The sequence below is a fragment of the Anomaloglossus baeobatrachus genome, chromosome 6 (genome assembly GCF_048569485.1).
Source record: "Anomaloglossus baeobatrachus isolate aAnoBae1 chromosome 6, aAnoBae1.hap1, whole genome shotgun sequence".
In the NCBI taxonomy this organism is placed as follows: Eukaryota; Metazoa; Chordata; class Amphibia; order Anura; family Aromobatidae; genus Anomaloglossus; species Anomaloglossus baeobatrachus.
In genome coordinates this window covers 82,880,624-82,899,286 of record NC_134358.1, presented here as the reverse complement: position 1 = coordinate 82,899,286, position 18,663 = coordinate 82,880,624, and the positions used below count along the sequence as shown (strand labels likewise).

Here is an 18,663-nt window from a genome sequence, read left to right as displayed (position 1 = left end):
GGAGTCAACTTCACGTATTTTTCTGGACCACTCTGCCTTCAGAGAGGCAGTCCAGGAACACCACGCTTATCCAGATATGCGCTTCTCCAAACGGCTTAGGATACACGTTATCCCTGTCCCCTGACTTGGTCAAGGACTGGACCCAGTGTCCCAAGCGGCATCCTCCAATCTCCAGGCTGGTAGCTAGATCCATAGTTGCAGTGGGAGATGGAACTGCTGTTGGCTCCGGCATTCTCTCCCTTGGGGCACTCCAAGCTATTTCAGCTTGTCTTACACAGATTGACACGGTTACACGTACATCTGTGCCGCAGGTGGCATCCTTAACCTCTCAAATGTCTGCATTTGCTTCTTACGCGATTCAGATTGTCCTGGACTCTGCGAACCGTGCGGCGGTAGCCTCCGCTACTCCGTGTTTTTAAGCAGAGCCTGGTCTGCTCGTTAAGTGAATGGAAGGCAGATTCTGCTTCCAAAAAAGGTTGCCTACCAGTTGCCTTTTTCTGCTGACCGACTGTTTGGTGAATGTAACCATTAAACAGTCCAGGGGTAAGGATTCATCCTTTCCTCAGCCCGGACACAACAAACCCCAACAGAGCAAGAGGCAGTCGGGGTTTTCGGCCTTTTCGAGGCTCGGGCAGGTCCCATTTTTCCTCGTCCAATGTGGACTCAAAAGGATCAGAGGAGCTCAGATTCTTAGCGGGCTCAGTCACGCCCAAAAAATCGACAGTCTGAAAACCCGCTTCCAAGGCGGCTTCCTCATGACTTGCGGCCTCGGTCGGTAGCAGGCTCTCCCGCCTTGGCGATACTTAGCTGCCATAGGTCAATGACCATTGAGTGTGAGACATTCTGTCTCACGGGTACAGGATAGAGCTCACTTCTCGTCCTCCAACTCGATTCTTCAGAATTTCTCACCTCCCGGCCGAGCCGCTGCTCTTCTGCAAACAGGGTGCACTCTATAGGCAGAAAGAGTGATGACCCCCGTTCCTCTTCAGGAACAAGGTCACGGTTTTTACCCCAAATTCTTTGCGGTACCTATAACAACGGGCCGTTCCGTCCCGTTCTGGATCTAAAAATGCTCAGCAAGCTCGTGGACACCAGGCGGTTCCGGATGGAATCCCTCCGCCATGTCATCGCCTCAAGGTCCCAAGGATATTTCCTAGCATCATTAGGCATCAAGGATGCTTATCCACACGTGCCGATTGATCCAGGGCACTAGCGTTTCTACGCTTCGTTATAGGAGACGAACACCTTCTGTTCGTAGCTCTACCTTCCGGCTAGCGACAGTCCCACTGGTCTTCGCCAAGGTCAGGGCAGCAGTAGTCACAGTCCTGCACTCTCAGGGTCACTCTGTGATCCCGTATTTAGACGATCTACTTGTCAAGGCACTCTCTTAGGAAACATGCCAACACTGCCCGAACGTTGCGCTGGAGACTCTCTAGAGTTTTGGGTGGATCATCAACTTTTTAAAGTCAGATCCGACCCCGACCCTATCGATAACATATCTAGGCATAGAGTTTCTTACTCTCTCAGCGATAGTGAAGCTTCCGCTAGACAAACAGCATTCACTACGGGCTGCAAGCTCTTCTTTAAGAACCAGTCGCACACATTGAGACGCCTCATGCACTTCCTACGTAAGATGGTAGCAATGGAGGCAGTTCCTTTCGCGCAGTTTTACTGCGTCCACTACAATGGAACATTCTCCGCCAATGGGACGAGGAGTCGACGTCCCTCAACAGAGTCGTCGTTCTTTCTCAGGCGGCCAAGGAATCTCTACGGTGGTGGCTTCTTCCCACCTCTTGGTCAAACAGAAGGTCCTTCCTATCCCCATCCTGGGCGATAGTTACGACAGACGCGAGTCTATCAGGGTGGGGAGCAGTTTTTCTCCACTACAGCGCGCAGGGTACGTGGACTCAGCAAGAGTCCACCCTTCAGATCAATGTTCTTGAACACAGAGCAGTGTATCTTGCCCTACAAACCTTCCAACAGCAGCTGGAAAGCAAGCATATCCGACTTCAGTCGGACAGCTCCACAGCGGTGGCATACATCAACCACCAAGGAAGAACGCGCAACCGGCAAGCCTTCCAGGAAGTCCGGCAGGTTCTGATGTGGGTGGAAGACACGGCATCCACCATATCCACAATTCACATCCCAAGTGTGGAAACTAGGAAGCTGACTTCCTAAGTCGCTGAGGTGTGGCCGAAAGAGTATGGTCTCCTCACCCGGACGGGTTTCAGGACATCTGGCGCCGCTGACAGAGGCCGGACGTCGATCTAATGGCGTCACGGCACAACAACAATGTGCCAGCTTCATGGCACGGTTTCACAATCATCGAGCTCTGGCGGCAGACGCCTTAGTTCAGCATTGGTCGCAGTTCCAGCTACCTTAGGTGCCACCTCTGGCATTGTTGCCCAGAGTGCTGCGCTAGATCAAGACCGACTGCGGCCGCGCCATCCTCGTCACTACAGATTGGCCGAGGATGTTGTGGTACTCGGTTATGTGGTGCCTCACGGTAGGCTAACCGGGGGCACTACCAGACCAATCAGACTGGCTGTCTCAAGGGCCATTCTTCCATTTGAATTCTACGGCCCTCAACCGGATGGTGTGGCATTGAGTCCTGGACCTAGTGTCGTCAGGATTACCTCAGGACGTGGTTGCCACCATGAGACAGGCTAGCATACCAACGTCCGCCAAGATTGACCACAGGACGTGGAAGATATTCTTATCTCGGTGCTCGGCGCAGGGTGTTTCTCCCTGGCCGGTTGCATCGTCTATGTTTCCTTCCTTCCTGCAATCTAGGTGGGAAAATGGGTTGTCGCTCAGTTCCCTTTAGGGACAAGTCTCAGCGCTATCTGTATTTTTTCAGAAACGACGACTTCCTCAGGTACGCACGTTCCTACGGGGAGTTGTCTTCTCAGCACTCCGTACAAGCGGCCGTTAGAGCCCTGAGATCTGAACAAGGTTCTAATGGCTCTCCAGATGCCGCCTTTCGAGCCTTTGAACGATGTCTCCCTTCCCGCTTTTCACGGGAAGTGGCCTTCTAGTAACGGTCTCGTCTCTTAGGAGAGTTTCCGAGCTAGCAACGCTCTCATACAAACTCCCTTCCTGGTCCTTCACCAGGACAGGGTAGTTCTGCGTCCGGTTCCGGAATTTCTCCCTAAAGTGGTATCCCACTTTCATATCAATCAGGATATCACCGCACCTTCTTTGTGTCCTCGTCCAGTCCATCAATTTCAGAAAGATTTGCATCTGTTGGTTCTGGTGAGAGCACTCAGGTTCTACTTCCCGCATGGCGCTCCTGCGCCACCCGGATGCACTCTTTGTCCTTGTCGCTGGTCGGCGTAAACAGTCGCAAGCTTCCAAATCCACCCTGGCTCGGGGGATCGAGGAACCAGTTCTTGAAACCTACAGTTCTACTGGGCTTCTGGTTCTCTCAAGGCTGAAGGCCCATTCTACCAGAGCCGTGGGTGCATCCTGGACATTACGGCACCAGGCTACGGCTCAGCAGGTGTGTCAGGCACCTACCTGATTGGGTCTGCATACTTTTACCAAGCATTTTCAGGTGCATACCTACGCTTCGGCAGACGCCAGCCTAGGTAGATAAGTCCTTCAGGCGGCAATTGCCCACCTGTAGGAAAGGGCTATTTGACGGCCCTATCACGAGGTATTCTTTTACCCACCCAGGGACTGCTTTTGGACGTCCCAATTGTCTGGGTCTCCCAATTAGGAGCGAAAAAGAAGAAGGGAATTTTGTTTACTTACCGTAAATTCCTTTTCTTCTAGCTCCAATTGGGAGACCCAGCACCCGCCCTGTTTTCTCGGGGTTTTTCTGTTTTTTCGGGTACACATGTTGTTCATGTGGTATGGTTCAGTTCTCCGATGTTTCCTCGGATTGAATTGGTCTTTAAACCAGTTATTGGCTTTCCTCCTTCTTGCTTTGACACTAAAACTGGTGAGCCAGTGATCCCACTGGGGGTGTATAGCCAGAAGGGGAGGGGCCTTACACTTTTAAGTGTAATACTTTGTGTGGCCTCCAGAGGCAATAGCTATACACCCAATTGTCTGGGTCTCCCAATTGGAGCTAGAAGAAAAGGAATTTACGGTAAGTAAACAAAATTCCCTTCTTTTGAGAAACAACGCATCGAAAACGCATGCGTTTTTCATGCGTTTTTCATGCGTTTTTCATGCGTTTTTTTAGGTGCGTTTTTTAAGACTGGTCAGTGTTAATAAAGTTGGTTGAACACAGACCTTTGGAAAAAAAAACCTGTGATGTCATTTCCTTCTCCACATTCTGTTTGGATAAATGGGAGGGCTTGGAATGGAAGGAGCACCATTTGAATTTTGGAAAAGTTGAAATAAACTTTGCGCACCATGTCACATTAGCAGAGCCCCTTGGGTACCTATACGTCAGAAAACCCCCACAAGTGACCCCATTTTGGAATCTGCACCCCTCAAGGATTTTATTCAGGAGTATATTAAGCATTTTGAATCCACAGCTACTTCACCCAAAATGTTGCTGTAGCAACAATATTCTCACTTTTAGGCCCGTTTCACACGTCAGTGAAAAACACTGACGTTTTTCACTGGCGTGTAAAACACGCACATGTCCCATGTGTGCCGTGAATCACGGCACACATGGGTTGTCTAAGTGCAATCCGGCCTCCGTTCTCCGTGGCCCGTGATTGCTCTTAGAGATTAACTCACCTGTGCCCGCTCCCGCTCTCCATGGTGCTGATCGCTCCCGCGGTGCAGCATCCGGCCGGCCTTGACCCCCGCAGCAGCTGCTTCCAGGTCGGCTGTGTCGCACATCATGAATATGCGCGACAATAATGAGCCGGCTCAGAAGCAGCAGGGAGAACGGGCTGCAGAGGACATCGCTGGACGCCGGGTGAGTTAAAATGATTTTTATTTTAAAAGCACGTTTTTTTCTGGCACGTGTTTCACGGACCACACCACGGTGCGTGGTCCGTGGAACATCAGTGATGCCAGAAAAAAATGGACATGTCTCCGTGCGGCAATCACGCACACGCGGGTACGCCGCACCGAGACACGTGCAGTGAAAATCACTGACGTGTGAGCAGACCCATTCATTATAATGGGTCTGCGTATGTCAGTGATTCTGGTACGTTTAAAAAAAAGCACAAACGTCCCAGAATCACTGACGTGTGAAAGAGGCCTAAGGCTATGTGGCCATGATCCAGCGACACGGCGTCTAGTACACAGTGTCAGCCTTCCTGCAGAGATGTGAGTGTTGTCCACGGGAGAACGCAGCTGCCCATGTCCATGATTTGGGTTCAGGCTGCTGTGGAGCTCTATGCTACCTGCAGAGAACACTCTCGTCTCCGCAGCATAAATTGACATGCTGAGGCTCGGGAAGCTGCGCCACCGGTCGGTTTATGCTGCGGAGAAGAGAAGCACAGTGGGCATGAGATCTCCAAAAATCCTTCCACTGTGCTTCTACTGCACAACGCAGCGTCATGGACGCAGGGAAAACAATCTGCGCCCAAAACGCTGCAAACCCCGATTGTGGGCATCCAGCCTAAAAAGCGTCAATGGAGGTCAAATATATATACAACGTCCCACCCCCCCCTGCATATTCTAAGCTGGCACCTTTAGTACCTTTCATGTGGCACTAAAGGGTGCCTAGCCTAGTTTTTATCACAAAAACAAAAAAAAAAATGGCGTGGGGTCCCCCCTATTTTTGATAGCCAGTCAGGGTAAAGCAGACAGCTGTAGCCTGCAAACCACAGCTGGCAGCTTCATCTTGTCTGGTGATCAATTTGGAGGGCTCCCAAGGTTTTTTTTTTTATTTATAACTAAAAATAATAAAAAAAAAACAACATGGGGTCCCCCCAAATTAGATCACCAGCCAAGGTGAAGCTGACAGCTGAGGTCTGGTATTCTCAGGGTGGGAAGAGCCATGGTTATTGGACTCTTCCCAGCCTAAAAATAGCAGGCCACAGCCGCCCCAGAAGTGGCGCATCCATTAGATGTGCCAATCCTGGCGCTTCGCCCCAACTCATCCCGCGCCCTGGTGCGTTGGCTAACGGGGTAATAAATGGGGTTGATAACAGATGTGTAATGTCACCTGGCATCAAGCCCAGCAATTAGTGATGTCACGGCGTCTATCAGACACCCGACATAACTAATTGACAGTAAACAAAAGCAAAAAAAGACAACAAAAAAATTTTTATTAGAAAAAACACTCCCCAAATCATTCCCTTGTTCTCCAATTTAATAAAAAAAATGGGTCCGCAGAAATCCATTTGGATGTCCCACGTCGCCTCTGGACCTTCTAGAATATGGGGGCACGTTCAGGGAACGTATCCCCCATTTTCTAGGAGGGCAGACCCTCCATTTGAGGAGAGTGGGTGCAAAAATCTGCACCCACTCTCCCCGGGTCACAGCTGCAGACTGCCGAGCAGCCAGCACAGCTCACACTGAACACTGTGCTGGCTGTCAGCTGCTCTGCACATGTGACCGGCCGGCGTCTGCTGTGAAGGAGGAGGGGGCCGCGGGGGATCAGCGCTGCGACCGGACAGGTATGTATGACACCGGGGGAATAGGGGGTGACTGGGCAGGGCCTGGGGAACAGTTTTCTGTCGCATGTGTTATTGCACATGCGACAGAAATCATAGGAGCAGGGCGGCCGGTGCGCTACTGTGCGCGCGGCCATGTTGGATTTTCGGGAGGGGGGTCGGGGGTCGGGGCGGGCACTTTGGCGACACCGGGGGCTTTGCCAGGAAGTGAGGTCAACAGGAAACCTCTTGACCTCACTTCCAGGTAAATGCCTGCGTTCTGGCGTGCCGACAAAGCCCGCGGACCGCAACAAAAAAGCAGGTCCATGCGGTGTAGCTGCGTTCTGACCCCACATCATTGATTTCAATGGGGGAGAGAACGCAGCCACAACGCACAAAAGAAGTGACATGCTGCTTTTCTTTCCGCACCGATTTTTGGCATCCAAAACGCTGCGGAAAGAAACGCAGCGTGTGCACTGATTTTTCAGCTTTCCCATACACTTTGCTGGGAAAGCTGAACGCATGCAATTTGCCACTGAAACGCTGCGGTTCAAAACGCAGCGTTTCCGCAGTAAAAAACGCAACGTGTGCACACAGCCTTATGGTGTGGCCACCATGTTCCCCTGACCTCAACCCCATTGAGAACCTTTGGAGCATCATCAAAAGGAGTGACTATGATGGCGGGAGGCAGTTCAACTCTAAGCAACAGCTCTGGGAGGGTATTCTGTCCACATGCAAAACAATTGAAGCACAAACCATCCAAAAACTGACAAATTCAATGGACGAGAGAGTTCAGAAGCTTCTTTCAAACAAGGGGTCCTGTGTGCAAATGTAACATCACCTGGAATTAAGTTTTGACTTGAAAACTGATTTCATTTTGTAATAAGCTGATAATGCATAGAATTTCACAATTGACCATTTTGTTTTTCAAAATAAAAAGGTTGAATACTCTGCTGTGCATAATAATTTGGAACATGCATTTTGAGTGTTTATTATTTTTAAAAATATACTGTTTTCATAGGCAGTTTGATCAAAAACATTTCTATTATACTCGAATAGTAGATGACTGGAAAATAACAATGACTGCAATTCATAAAGTTAATTTAGGAAAATATGAAAAAATATTTTTTGCGTAATAATTTAAAACACAGTGTATATATATATATATATATATATATATACACACACACACACACACACACACACACACGGTCAAGATTGTTGGTACCCCTCGTTTAATGAAAGAAAAACCCACAATGGTCACAGAAATAACTTTAAATTTGTCCAAAAAATCAAGGTGTGTCCACTAATTAGCATCACAGGTGTCTACAATCTTGTAATCACTCAGTGGGCCTGTATATAGGGCTACACTTGTCCATTATACCTGAAGCATTAAATGGCAGCTGGTAACACATACAGGAAACAGCCGTAAAATATGAGGTTCTTGGTGCGTATTTTGATCAAAGTGTGCAAGCTCGTACTCTGGGGATAAGAGTTATCGAGCAGTCATGGCGTACATGCATCTATGTATTCATTTGATCACTTTAGATGTTCTGCTTCGTATATTTGTAGGGGGGAGTCTGCTTCATTTTTAGTCATGATAGGTGGTAACTTATTGAGCAGTGGGGGTCTGTCTGCCGGGACCCACACACTGATCAAGGAATAAGGAGTTTTATCCCTGGTAGAATGGACAGAGGTGCGCATGCTCAACTTGCTCTCTATTCAGCCAGAGGGTATGAACGGACCCTTGGTCCGATCAGCTGCCCCTTTTTGTAACAGGTGTAAAACTGCCCCGTTGGGGATAAAACACCCTGCAGTCAGATCCCACGTCATCACCTAGCTATACTCTTCTCTATTAATAAGGTGAAATGAATGCAACAAAAGTAAGAAAACCTGTGTGCATGTCTCATAGCTCTTGGTAGCATTGTGCCATCTTATTAGCCTAAAATTGTTTTGCTCAAAAAGGTAAAATTTTTGTAAATTATATTTCAGCATACAGAAAAAGAATTTCGATCGTCTGGATCTAAGGTTCCTAGAGATTACAGAGACTGGGACAGGTGAGGAGTCAGGCGGTTTTTTTGTATGATATTTCATGTTCTTGACATTAGTTAACACAAGTTTTTAAAGAGAATGTAACTGCAAAAAGGCCAACAAAATTCTGGGATGTATCAAGACAAGCATTGAATCTAGATGAAGAGAAGTAATTATTCCCCTATACTCTGCCCTGGTCAGACCCCGCCTGGAATACTGTGTATAGTTCTGGGCACCCCAATTCAAGAAAGACATCAATATATTGGAGAAAGCCCAGAGAAGAGCAACTAAGATGGTAGAAGGTCTGCAAACCATGTCATATGAAGACCGGCTAAAAGAACTAGGAATGTTTAGTGTGAAAAAGAGAAGGCTGAAAGGAGACTTAAGGGTGCTTTACACGCTGCGACATCGCTAGCGATTGCTAGCGATGTCGAGCGCGATAGCACCCGCCCCCGTCGTTCATGCAACATTTAGTGCTCGCTGCCGTAGAGAACATTATCGCTACGGCAGCGTCACATGAACTTACCTTGTCAGCGACGTCGCTGTGACCGCCGAACAATCCCTCCCTCAAGGGGGAGGTGTGTTCGGCGTCATAGCTATGTTACTGCGGCGTCACTAAGCGGCCGGCTAATAGAAGTGGAGGGGCGGAGATGAGCAGTTGTAACATCCCAGCCACCTCCTTCCTTCTGCATTTCCGGTGGACCCAGGTAAGGAGATGTTGTTCCTGTGGTGTCACACATGGCGATGTGTGCTGCCTCAGGAACGACAAACAAAATCGTACCTGCAGCAGCAACGATATTAAGGAAATGAACGATGTGTCAACGAGCAACTATTTTTCACGTTTTTGCGCTCGTTGATCCTTGGGCGGGCTTTGCACGTTGCGACATCGCAAGCTGATGCTGCGATGTCGCACGCGATAGTCCCCGCCCCCGTCGCAGCTGCGATATCCTTGTGATAGCAGCCGTAACGAACATTATCGCTACGGCAGCTTCACATGGACTCACCTGTCCTGGGACGTCGCTCTGGCCGGCGACCCGCCTCCTTATTAAGGGGGCGGGTCGTGCGGCGTCACAGCGACGTCACACGGCAGGCGGCCAATAGGAGCGGAGGGGCGGAGATGAGCGGGATGTAAACATCCCGCCCACCTCCTTCCTTCCGCATATCCTACGGAAGCCGTGGTGACACCGGTAGGAGATGTTCCTCGCTCCTGCGACTTCACACACAGCGATGTGTGCTGCCGCAGGAGCGAGGAACAACATCGGTCCGTCGCGTCAGCGTAATTATGGATTACGCCGACGCTGCACCGATGATACGATTACGACACTTTTGCGCTCGTTAATCGTATCATCGAACCTTTACACACTACGATGTCACATGCGATGCCGGAAGTACGTCATTTTCAATTTGACCCCACCGACATCGCACCTGCGATGTCGTAGTGTGCAAAGCCCGCCTTGGTGTCACACGCTGCGATGTCGCTAACGGCGCCGGATGTGCGTCACTAACGACGTGACCCCGACGATATATCGTTAGCGATGTTGCAGCGTGTAATGCACCCTTTAATAGCGGTCTACAAATATCTGAAAGGCAGTCACAGTGCAGAGGGAACCACCCTATTTTCATTAGCACAAGGAAGTACAAGAAGCAATGGGATGAGACTAAAAGGAAGGAGATTCATATTAGACATTAGGAAAATCTTTCTGACAGTCAGGGCAGTCAGGGAGTGGAACAGGCGACCACGGGAGGTAGTAAGCTCTCCATCAATGGAAATCTTCAAGAAAAAGCTGGATAAACATATAGCTGGGATGATATAGGAAAACCTGCACTCGCAGGGGGTTGGACCCTACGGTCCTTGAGGTCCCTTGTAACTCTACAATTCTATGATTCTAATCAATATGCCTATGGCTGCAGAGAGCATTTTCTAATAAGAACTAACCCTTTCCAAGCCCGTGATGTTATAGTACATTGTGGCGACCTGGTCATTGCTGCAAACTGCTGGACTATTACATGATGGTACACTTGTGAAAGAGTAGAAACATGTAAACATATATACAGTATATCACAAAAGTGAGTACACCCCTCAAATTTTTGAAAATATTTTATATCTTTTCATGGGATAACACTGAAGATATGACACTTTGATACAATGTAGTCAGGGTACAGCTTGTATTAGAGTGTAAATATGATATGCCCTCTAAATAACTCAACACATCCATTAACCCCTTCAGCCCCCGGGCACTTTCCGTTTTTGCGTTTTTGTTTTTTGCTCCCCTTCTTATGAGAGGCGTAACTTTTTTATTTTTCCATCAATCTTGCCATATGAGGGCTTGTTTTTTGCGGGACGAGTTGTACTTTTAAATGAAACCATAAGTTTTACCATATAGTGTACTGGAAAACGGCAAAAAAATTCCAAGTGCGGAAAAATTGCAAAAAAAGTGGGATTGTACAATAGTTTTTGGGATATTTTATTCACCGTGTTCACTATATGGTAAAACTGATGTGTGGGTATGATGCCTCAGGTCGGTGCGAGTTTGTAGACACCAAACATGTATAGGTTTACTTGTATCTAAGGGGTTAAAAAAAATTCACAAGCTTGTCCGAAAAACGTGGCGCACGTTTTGCGCCATTTTCCAAAACCCGTAGCGTTCTCATTTTTCAGGATCTGAGGCTCAGTGATGGCTTATTTTTTGCGTCTCGACCTGACGTTCTTAACGGTACCTTTTTTGCGCAGATGCTACGTTTTGATCGCCTGTTATTGCATTTTGCGCAAAATTTGCGGCGACCAAAAAACGTAATTTTGGTGTTTGGATTTTTTTTGCCGCTACGCCGTTTACTGATCAGATTCATTGATTTTATATTTTGATAGATCGGGCATTTCTGAACGTGGCGATACCAAATATGTGTGTATTTTTTATTTTTTTAACCCTGTAATTTTCAATGGGGTGAAAGGGGGGTGATTTGAACTTTTAGGTTTTTTTATTTTTTTTTAATTTTTTAAAACTTTTTTTTTTTACTTTTTTTTTTTTATTTTACTAGTCCCCCTAGGGGGCTATTGCGATCAGCAATCCGATCGCTCTGCACTATCTGCAGATCTCAGCTACAGAGCTGAGAACTGCAGATTTGCTGCTTCACTTTCAATGCCGGCTGTATTCCGGCATTGAGAGGAAGTGACTCATGTTAGCTACAGGCGTCATCACATGACCCTGTGCTACCATGGCAACCGCCGAAAGTCACGTGATCATGTTACGTGACTTCCGGTGGGGGCGGGGTAAGTCACTGTCATGGCGGCGCCCATATACATATCGCTGCCAAGACTTTGGCAGCGAAATGTAAGGGGTTAATGGCCGCGGGTGGAAGCGATTCCACCCGCGGCTAGCAGGCACACATATCAGCTGTTGATAACAGCTGATATGTGCGCGTCTCGCCGCCGCGTGCCGGCGGCAGGGGGCGAGGCTTACCGGCACACGATCCATGACGTATCTAGTACGTCATGGGTCGTTAAGGGGTTAAAGTCTAAACCGATGGCAACAAAAGTGAGTACACCTGTAAGTGAAAATGGCCAAATTGTGCCCAATTACCCATTTTCCCTCTCTTAGAGTCATTAGTGTTACAAGTAGTGATGGGCGAATCCGAACTATAAAGTTTGGGGTCCGTACCAGATACCTAGCGTCCATGCATCGACCCCGAACACGGACTTTTCAGGGAAGTACTTGTTACTGTTCGGTTTCGGCCACCTGGATAATTAAAACAAAATAAAGGAATAAAGCAGGACCGTTATACTGAGCAACCTTCCCCGGGTCCACTCATTAAGTCTCATATATAGTCACTGCTTCCCTCGCCCACCGTCAGTCCCGGTGTCTGTGATTGGTTGTAGGTAGACCACATAACTATCCTGTGTGACGGCGTCTGTGAATGGTTTAAATTACAAACGGTGTCTGTGTCCCTATAGTGGTGTAAAAATAAATGTATAAATAACTTGGCCTAGGGTCCCCCAATATTGTGATACCTAGCACAGATAAAGCATACGGCTACAGGCTGCAGCCCTCAGCCACGTGCTTATTTTGGTTGTGTATCAAAATAAGAGGGACCCTATGCTGCTGTTTTTTGTTGTGTTTTTTTTTGTTTAATTATTTAAATAAATAATTTTAAAAACCGGCGTGCGGTCCCCACCCAATTTTTATAGACAGCCAAAATAAAGCAAACAGCTGGGGGCTGATATTCTCAGGCTGGGGATGCTCATGGTTATTGGGCTTTTTCAGCCTAAAAATAGCAGCCTGCAGCCACCCAGAATTGTCACATCCGTTAGATGTGACAATCCAGGTACTTTACCCGGCTCATCCCGATTGCTCTTGTGCAATATATACAATCTGACTTAGTCACTTTGATGAAATATAACATAATGCAGTGAGAAAGGGTTGATCAAAGATACTATACCCAGCCAAAGGCATACTTCCTTTTAAAAACTCCTTCTGGTATTGCCTTATTTGCAATGATCTTTATAATAAAGTTAGTAGTCACAGTGGCAGTATTTTGTTTTCCATTATTGTCTCAAAACATTAATGAAAGTTAATCAATGGGTAATGTATATGCTAATATTGTGTAACAGAAAAACAAGTCTCCTGCAGGATGTCATAAATCTACGCTGATGTGGAAAATAGAAATTGGTTCTGGAAAAGTAACCGTGCAAAAAAAATAGTTTTCTATGAAAAATGGAATTATTATGCAAAAAATAGTCGTATATTAAAATATATATTTATCTCCTAAAATATTATGACCCGAAAAACAAAGCTAACCGAATGAAACAATGGTGCAGCTGTTTTTATTTCTTTTTTTCTATGCTGTAGTTGTAGAAAAGTATGTGAACTATTTATAAGGTCCCATCAGCAGTGAGGGTAGGGAATGTGTACGGGCCAGATGCATGACAAGCACATGACTGGCCTGTAAACCGTGCACGACAAGTAGGCTACGGACCCGGGCCTCTGGGACTGGGCTGGCTATCACGTCCCGGAATATGACAGTGTGTTTTTTTTTAACTTAAAGGGGTCTTCCATCTATGGGTGTGTATATATATGCATATATATATATATATATATGTATATATATGCATATATATACATATATATATATATTTATATATATATATATATATATATATATATATATATGATTATATATAATTAGATTATATAATTAGGATTATTATTACTTTATTTGATTGTTTTTTTATTTATTTTTTTCATTGATTTTAGCTTCTAATGCCATATAATCAATTGCACAGTTTTGCTTTATACAAGCTTTTTGTTTCAACTTTAATGTGGTCATAAATCAACTGCGATGAGCTCAGAAAAGCGCAGGTAAGGCTGCTTTCATACATCCGGTTTGTGCTGAGTGGCACAATCCGGCTCAAAAACATATGCAACGGATGCGGCAAATCCGTTGCATAAGTTTTCTTTGTCGCTCCATTGGGAGACCCAGACAATTGGGTGTATAGCTTCTGCCTCCGGAGGCCACACAAAGTATTACACTTTAAAAAGTGTAACCCCTCCCCTCTGCCTATACACCCTCCCGTGCATCACGGGCCCATCAGTTTTTTATGCTTTGTGTTGAAGGAGGCACACATGCACACAAGCTCCACATTTTAGTCAGCAGCAGCTGCTGATTGTATCGGATGGAAGAAAAGAGGGCCCCCCACAGGGCCCCCGGCATGCTCCCTTCTCACCCCACTGAGTCGGCGGTGCTGTTAAGGTTGAGGTACCCATTGCGGGTACAGAGGCTGGAGCCCACATGCCGTTTTCCTTCCCCATCCCTTAGGGGCTCTGGGAGAAGTGGGATCCTAACCGGTCATCCAGGCACTGGGACCGGGCTCCATCCGCAGCCCCTGGGGGAATCTGACGGACAGGAGACGGGATATCATCAGGGACAGGGCCCTGCATCCATAAGGTACTCTGTGTCCTCTTAGGGACGGTACATGCAGCGCCTGTGTTACAGACGCCGCAGCGGCTCCTGTGTGGTTTGTGAGACCGGGACTACCGCGCCGACCGCGCCTGTTTGCCAGCCGCATTTTTAACTTTAGTCCCCGGCTTTTGCGGCCTAGTACCATATACTCCTGCCCCCGGGCCTGCCAGTCAGGGGTAAGGGCGGGACGGCCGACTGGACGTCGGCAGTGAGGGCTGGAGCATACTTTGGTATCCTCCTCCCCCCTCACTGAGCACTGTGGGGCACCAGTTTCCCGCACTTTATTAGGCACGCCCACGGCTCCATCCTCCCCTCAGAACGCTGGCAGCCATTGTTATAATCAATACTGCCGGTAGGGGATTTCAGAACGGGCTCCGCAGTTCTGACAGAAGTGGGATCCTAACCGGTCGCCGGTCACTGGGACCGGGCTCCTTCCGCAGCCCCTGGGGGAATCTGACAGACAGGAGGCTGGATACCATCAGGGACAGGGCCCTGCATCCATCAGGTACTCTGTGTCCCCTTAGGGACGGTGCATGCAGCGCCTGTGTTACAGACGCCGCAGCGGCTGCTCTGTGGTTTGTGAGCCTGGACTACCGCGCTGACCGCGCCTGCTGGCCGGCCGCGCTTTTAACTTTAGTCCCCGGCTTTTGCGGCCTAGTACATGTACTCCCGCCCCCGGGCCTGCCAGTCAGGAGTAAAAGCGGGACGGCCGACTGGACGTCGGCAGTAAGGGCTGGAGCATGCTTGGTATCCTCCTCCCCCCTCACTGAGCACCGTGAATCATTTCTGCTGGTGGGGGATTTCAGAACGGGCTCCGCAGTTCTGGGAAAAGTGGGATCCTAACCAGTCGCCGGTCACTAGGACCGGGCTCCCTCCGCAGCCCCTGGGGGAATCTGACGGACAGGAGGCTGGATATCATCAGGGACAGAGCCCTGCACCCATGAGGTACTCTGTGTCCCCTTAGGGACGGTGCATGCAGCGCCTGTGTTACAGACGCCGCAGCGGCTGCTGTGTGTTTTGTGAGCCGGGACTACTGCGCCGACCGCGCCTGTGGGCCGGCCGCGCTTTTAACTTTAGTCCCAGGCTTTTGCGGCCTAGTACAGGTACTCCCGCCCCCGGGCTTGCCAGTCAGTCACTTTTGCCGGTGGGGGATTTCAGAAGGAGCTCTGCAGCTCTGAGAGTCCCTGGCAGGGAACTGGTGGACACACCACCTCTTGGGGCGGTTGGTAAGCCACACCAGTTGTCAGGTGCTGGACCCCTCTGGGTCCCGTAGTGTGTGTATATATATATATATATATATATATATATATATATATATATATATATATATATATATATATATATATATATATATATATATATATATATATATATATATTGTATACATATATATTGTATACATTTTCTCTATTCGGCAGCATTATTTGCTTTTGGCTCCCTCAGCCGGAGTCTCCGGCACTGGTGGGACCCTCGGCTCAGGAGGTACCGCCGGTTTCCACTGCACAGATGGAAGGGACAGAGTTTACAATTTTGACTGAGAAACTCTCTGAGTCGCTTCACATTCCATGGCTCAGTCCATGGACAGATGGTCTGCTAAGATACTAGAAGCTTGGCAGTCCAGACCGGTAACACAGGGCCAGGGCACCGTGAGTTCATCGTCCCCAGGCCCTCTCGGTCCGTACAGCAAAGGGCTCCTGGGGTGGCACCCAGATCCCACGGTGAGAACTCCGACACGGACCGCAGCCTCAGACAGGCTAAGCGGGCTTGCTGGGAACCTTCCCCGGCGGCATCACGCGGTTCGGGGTCTCAGCATGAGGACCCTCCGGAGGATGAAGCGGAGGTCGCAGCTCAGGGCTCTGATCCTGACGTTGCTCTCAATCTGGATACACCTGAAGGGGACGCCATAGTAAATGACCTTATAACGTCCATCAACCAGGTGCTAGTCCTTTTCCCCCAACTCCACCTATAGAGGAGTCGGCTTCACAGTAGGAGAAACACCAGTGTAGGTTTCCCAAACGTACCCGGAGTGCGTTTTTCGATCACTCTAACTTCAGAGATGCTGTCCAGAAGCACAGAGCACTTCCGGACAAGCGCTTTACTCAGCGCCTTAATGACACACGATACCCTTTCACCCCTGACGTAGTTAAGGGTTGGGCTCAGTGTCCCAAGGTGGATACTCCAGTCTCCAGACTGGCGGCTAGTTCCGTAGTATGAGTGGCAGATGGTTCATCGCTCAAGGATGCCACTGACAGGCAAATAGAGCTCATGAGGAATTCCATCTATGAAGCCATAGGCGCGTCCTTCGCTCCGGCCTTCGCAGTCGAGCGGGCACTCCAAGCTATTTCAGCTTGTCTGTCTGAGACTAATGTGGTCGCACGTACCTCTGCTCCGCATGTTGTGTCTTTGACTTCTCAGGCGTCGGTTTTTTCGTCCTACGCCATGAACACCGTCCTGGACTCTGCGAGACGTACAGCGGTAGCATCCGCCAATTCGATGGCAGTCCGCAGGGCTATGGGGCTACGCGAATGGAAGGCAGACTCTGCTTCCAAGAAGTTCTTAACCGGTTTGCCATTTTCTGGCGACCGTTTGTTTGGCGTGCAATTGGATGGAAAAACCGATGGGTGAGAGACATTCCGTCTCACGGTTACAGGATAGAGCTCAGCTCTCGTCCTCCGACTCGTTTCTGCAGATGGAGTTGTGATCCCCGTTCCGCTTCAAGAACGTAGTCGCGGTTTTTACTCCAACTTGTTCGAGGTACCAAAAAAGGACGGATCTTCCGGTCCGTTTCCGGGCCTCATTCTGCTCAACAGACACGTGTGAACCAGACGGTTCCGGATGGAATCTCTCCGCTCAGTCATTGTTTCGATGTCCCAGGGAGTCTTCCTAGCATCAATCGACATCAGGGATGTTTATCTCCATGTGCCGATTACACCAGAGCATCAACGCTCCCGGTGTGTCGCCATCCGGGTCGAACGCTTTCAGCTCGTGACTCTGCCTTTCGGCCTGGCGACAGTCCCACGGGTCTTCACCAAGGTCATGGCATCAGTGGCGATGGGCCTACACTCTCAGGGACACTCGGTGATCCCTTACTTAGACGATCTCCTAAGTCAAGGCACCCTCCCGGGTGCCACGTCAACACAGCCTGAACATTGTTTTGGAGACTCTCCAGAGGTTCGGGTGGATCATCAATTTCCCAAGTAAAAATTGACACCGACCCAATCACTGACTTACCTCGGGATGGAGTTCATTCTCTCTCTGAGATAGTGAAACTACCACTGGACAAACAGCGTTCGCTGCGGACAGGGGTGCACTTTCTCCTTCGGGCCCAGTCTCACCCCTTGAGGCGCCTCACGCGCTTCCTAGGGAAGATGGTGGCAGCAATGGAGGCAGTTCCCCTTGCGCAGTTTCATCTGCGTCCACTCAACGGCACATTCTCCGCAAATGGGACAGGAGGTCGACGTCCCTAGACAGGAACGTCTCTCTTTCACTGTCAGACAAAACCTCTCCTCAGTAGTGGCTTCTTCCCACTTCTTGGTCAAAAGAAATGTCCTTCCTGCTCCCATCCTGGGCTATGGTCACGACGGACAAGAGTTTGTCAGGGTGGACAGCGGTCTTCCTCCACCACAGGGCTCAGGGAACCTGGACTCTGACAGAGTCCTCCCTTCAGATCAATGTCCTGGAGATAAGGCCAGTGTAGCTAGCCCTAAAGTCGTTCCAGCGGTGGCTGGACGGCAGGCAGATCCGGATACAGTCGGACGACGCCACGGCGGTCGCGTACATCAACCGCCAGCACAGAGCGCTGGCGGCGGACGCATCAATTCAGGTCTAGTCGCAATTTCGACTGCCTTATGTATTTCCTCCTCTGGCGCTGCTGCCCAGAGTGTTACTCAAGATCGGGTCCGACTGCAGCCGCGCCATCCTCGTCGCTCCAGACTGGCCGAGGAGGTCGTGATACCTGGATCTGTGGCACCTCACGGCGGGTCGACCGTGGGCACTCCCGGACCGACCAGACTTGCTGTCTCAAGGGCCATTGTCCATCTGAATTCTGCGGTCTTCAACCTGACTGGGTGGCCATTGAGTTCTGACTCTTAGCGTTCTCAGAGTTTTCTCTATCACGCCTTTCGCAGAAGGTGGTCTTCCTAGTGGCAGGCACATCACTTCGGAG

At 49.1% G+C, this 18,663-nt stretch overlaps 1 protein-coding gene across 1 annotated transcript in view; it reads left to right on the top strand.

Annotated features, from left to right (window-relative positions):
• The window catches only part of SPAG1 (sperm associated antigen 1), a 155,479-nt gene that overhangs the window by 20,736 nt on the left and 116,080 nt on the right, over positions 1-18,663 (top strand). The window contains exon 5 of the mRNA XM_075353074.1: positions 8,505-8,569. Within this exon, the coding sequence (XP_075209189.1) occupies positions 8,505-8,569 (65 nt within the window). The remainder of the gene's footprint in view (positions 1-8,504; positions 8,570-18,663) is intronic.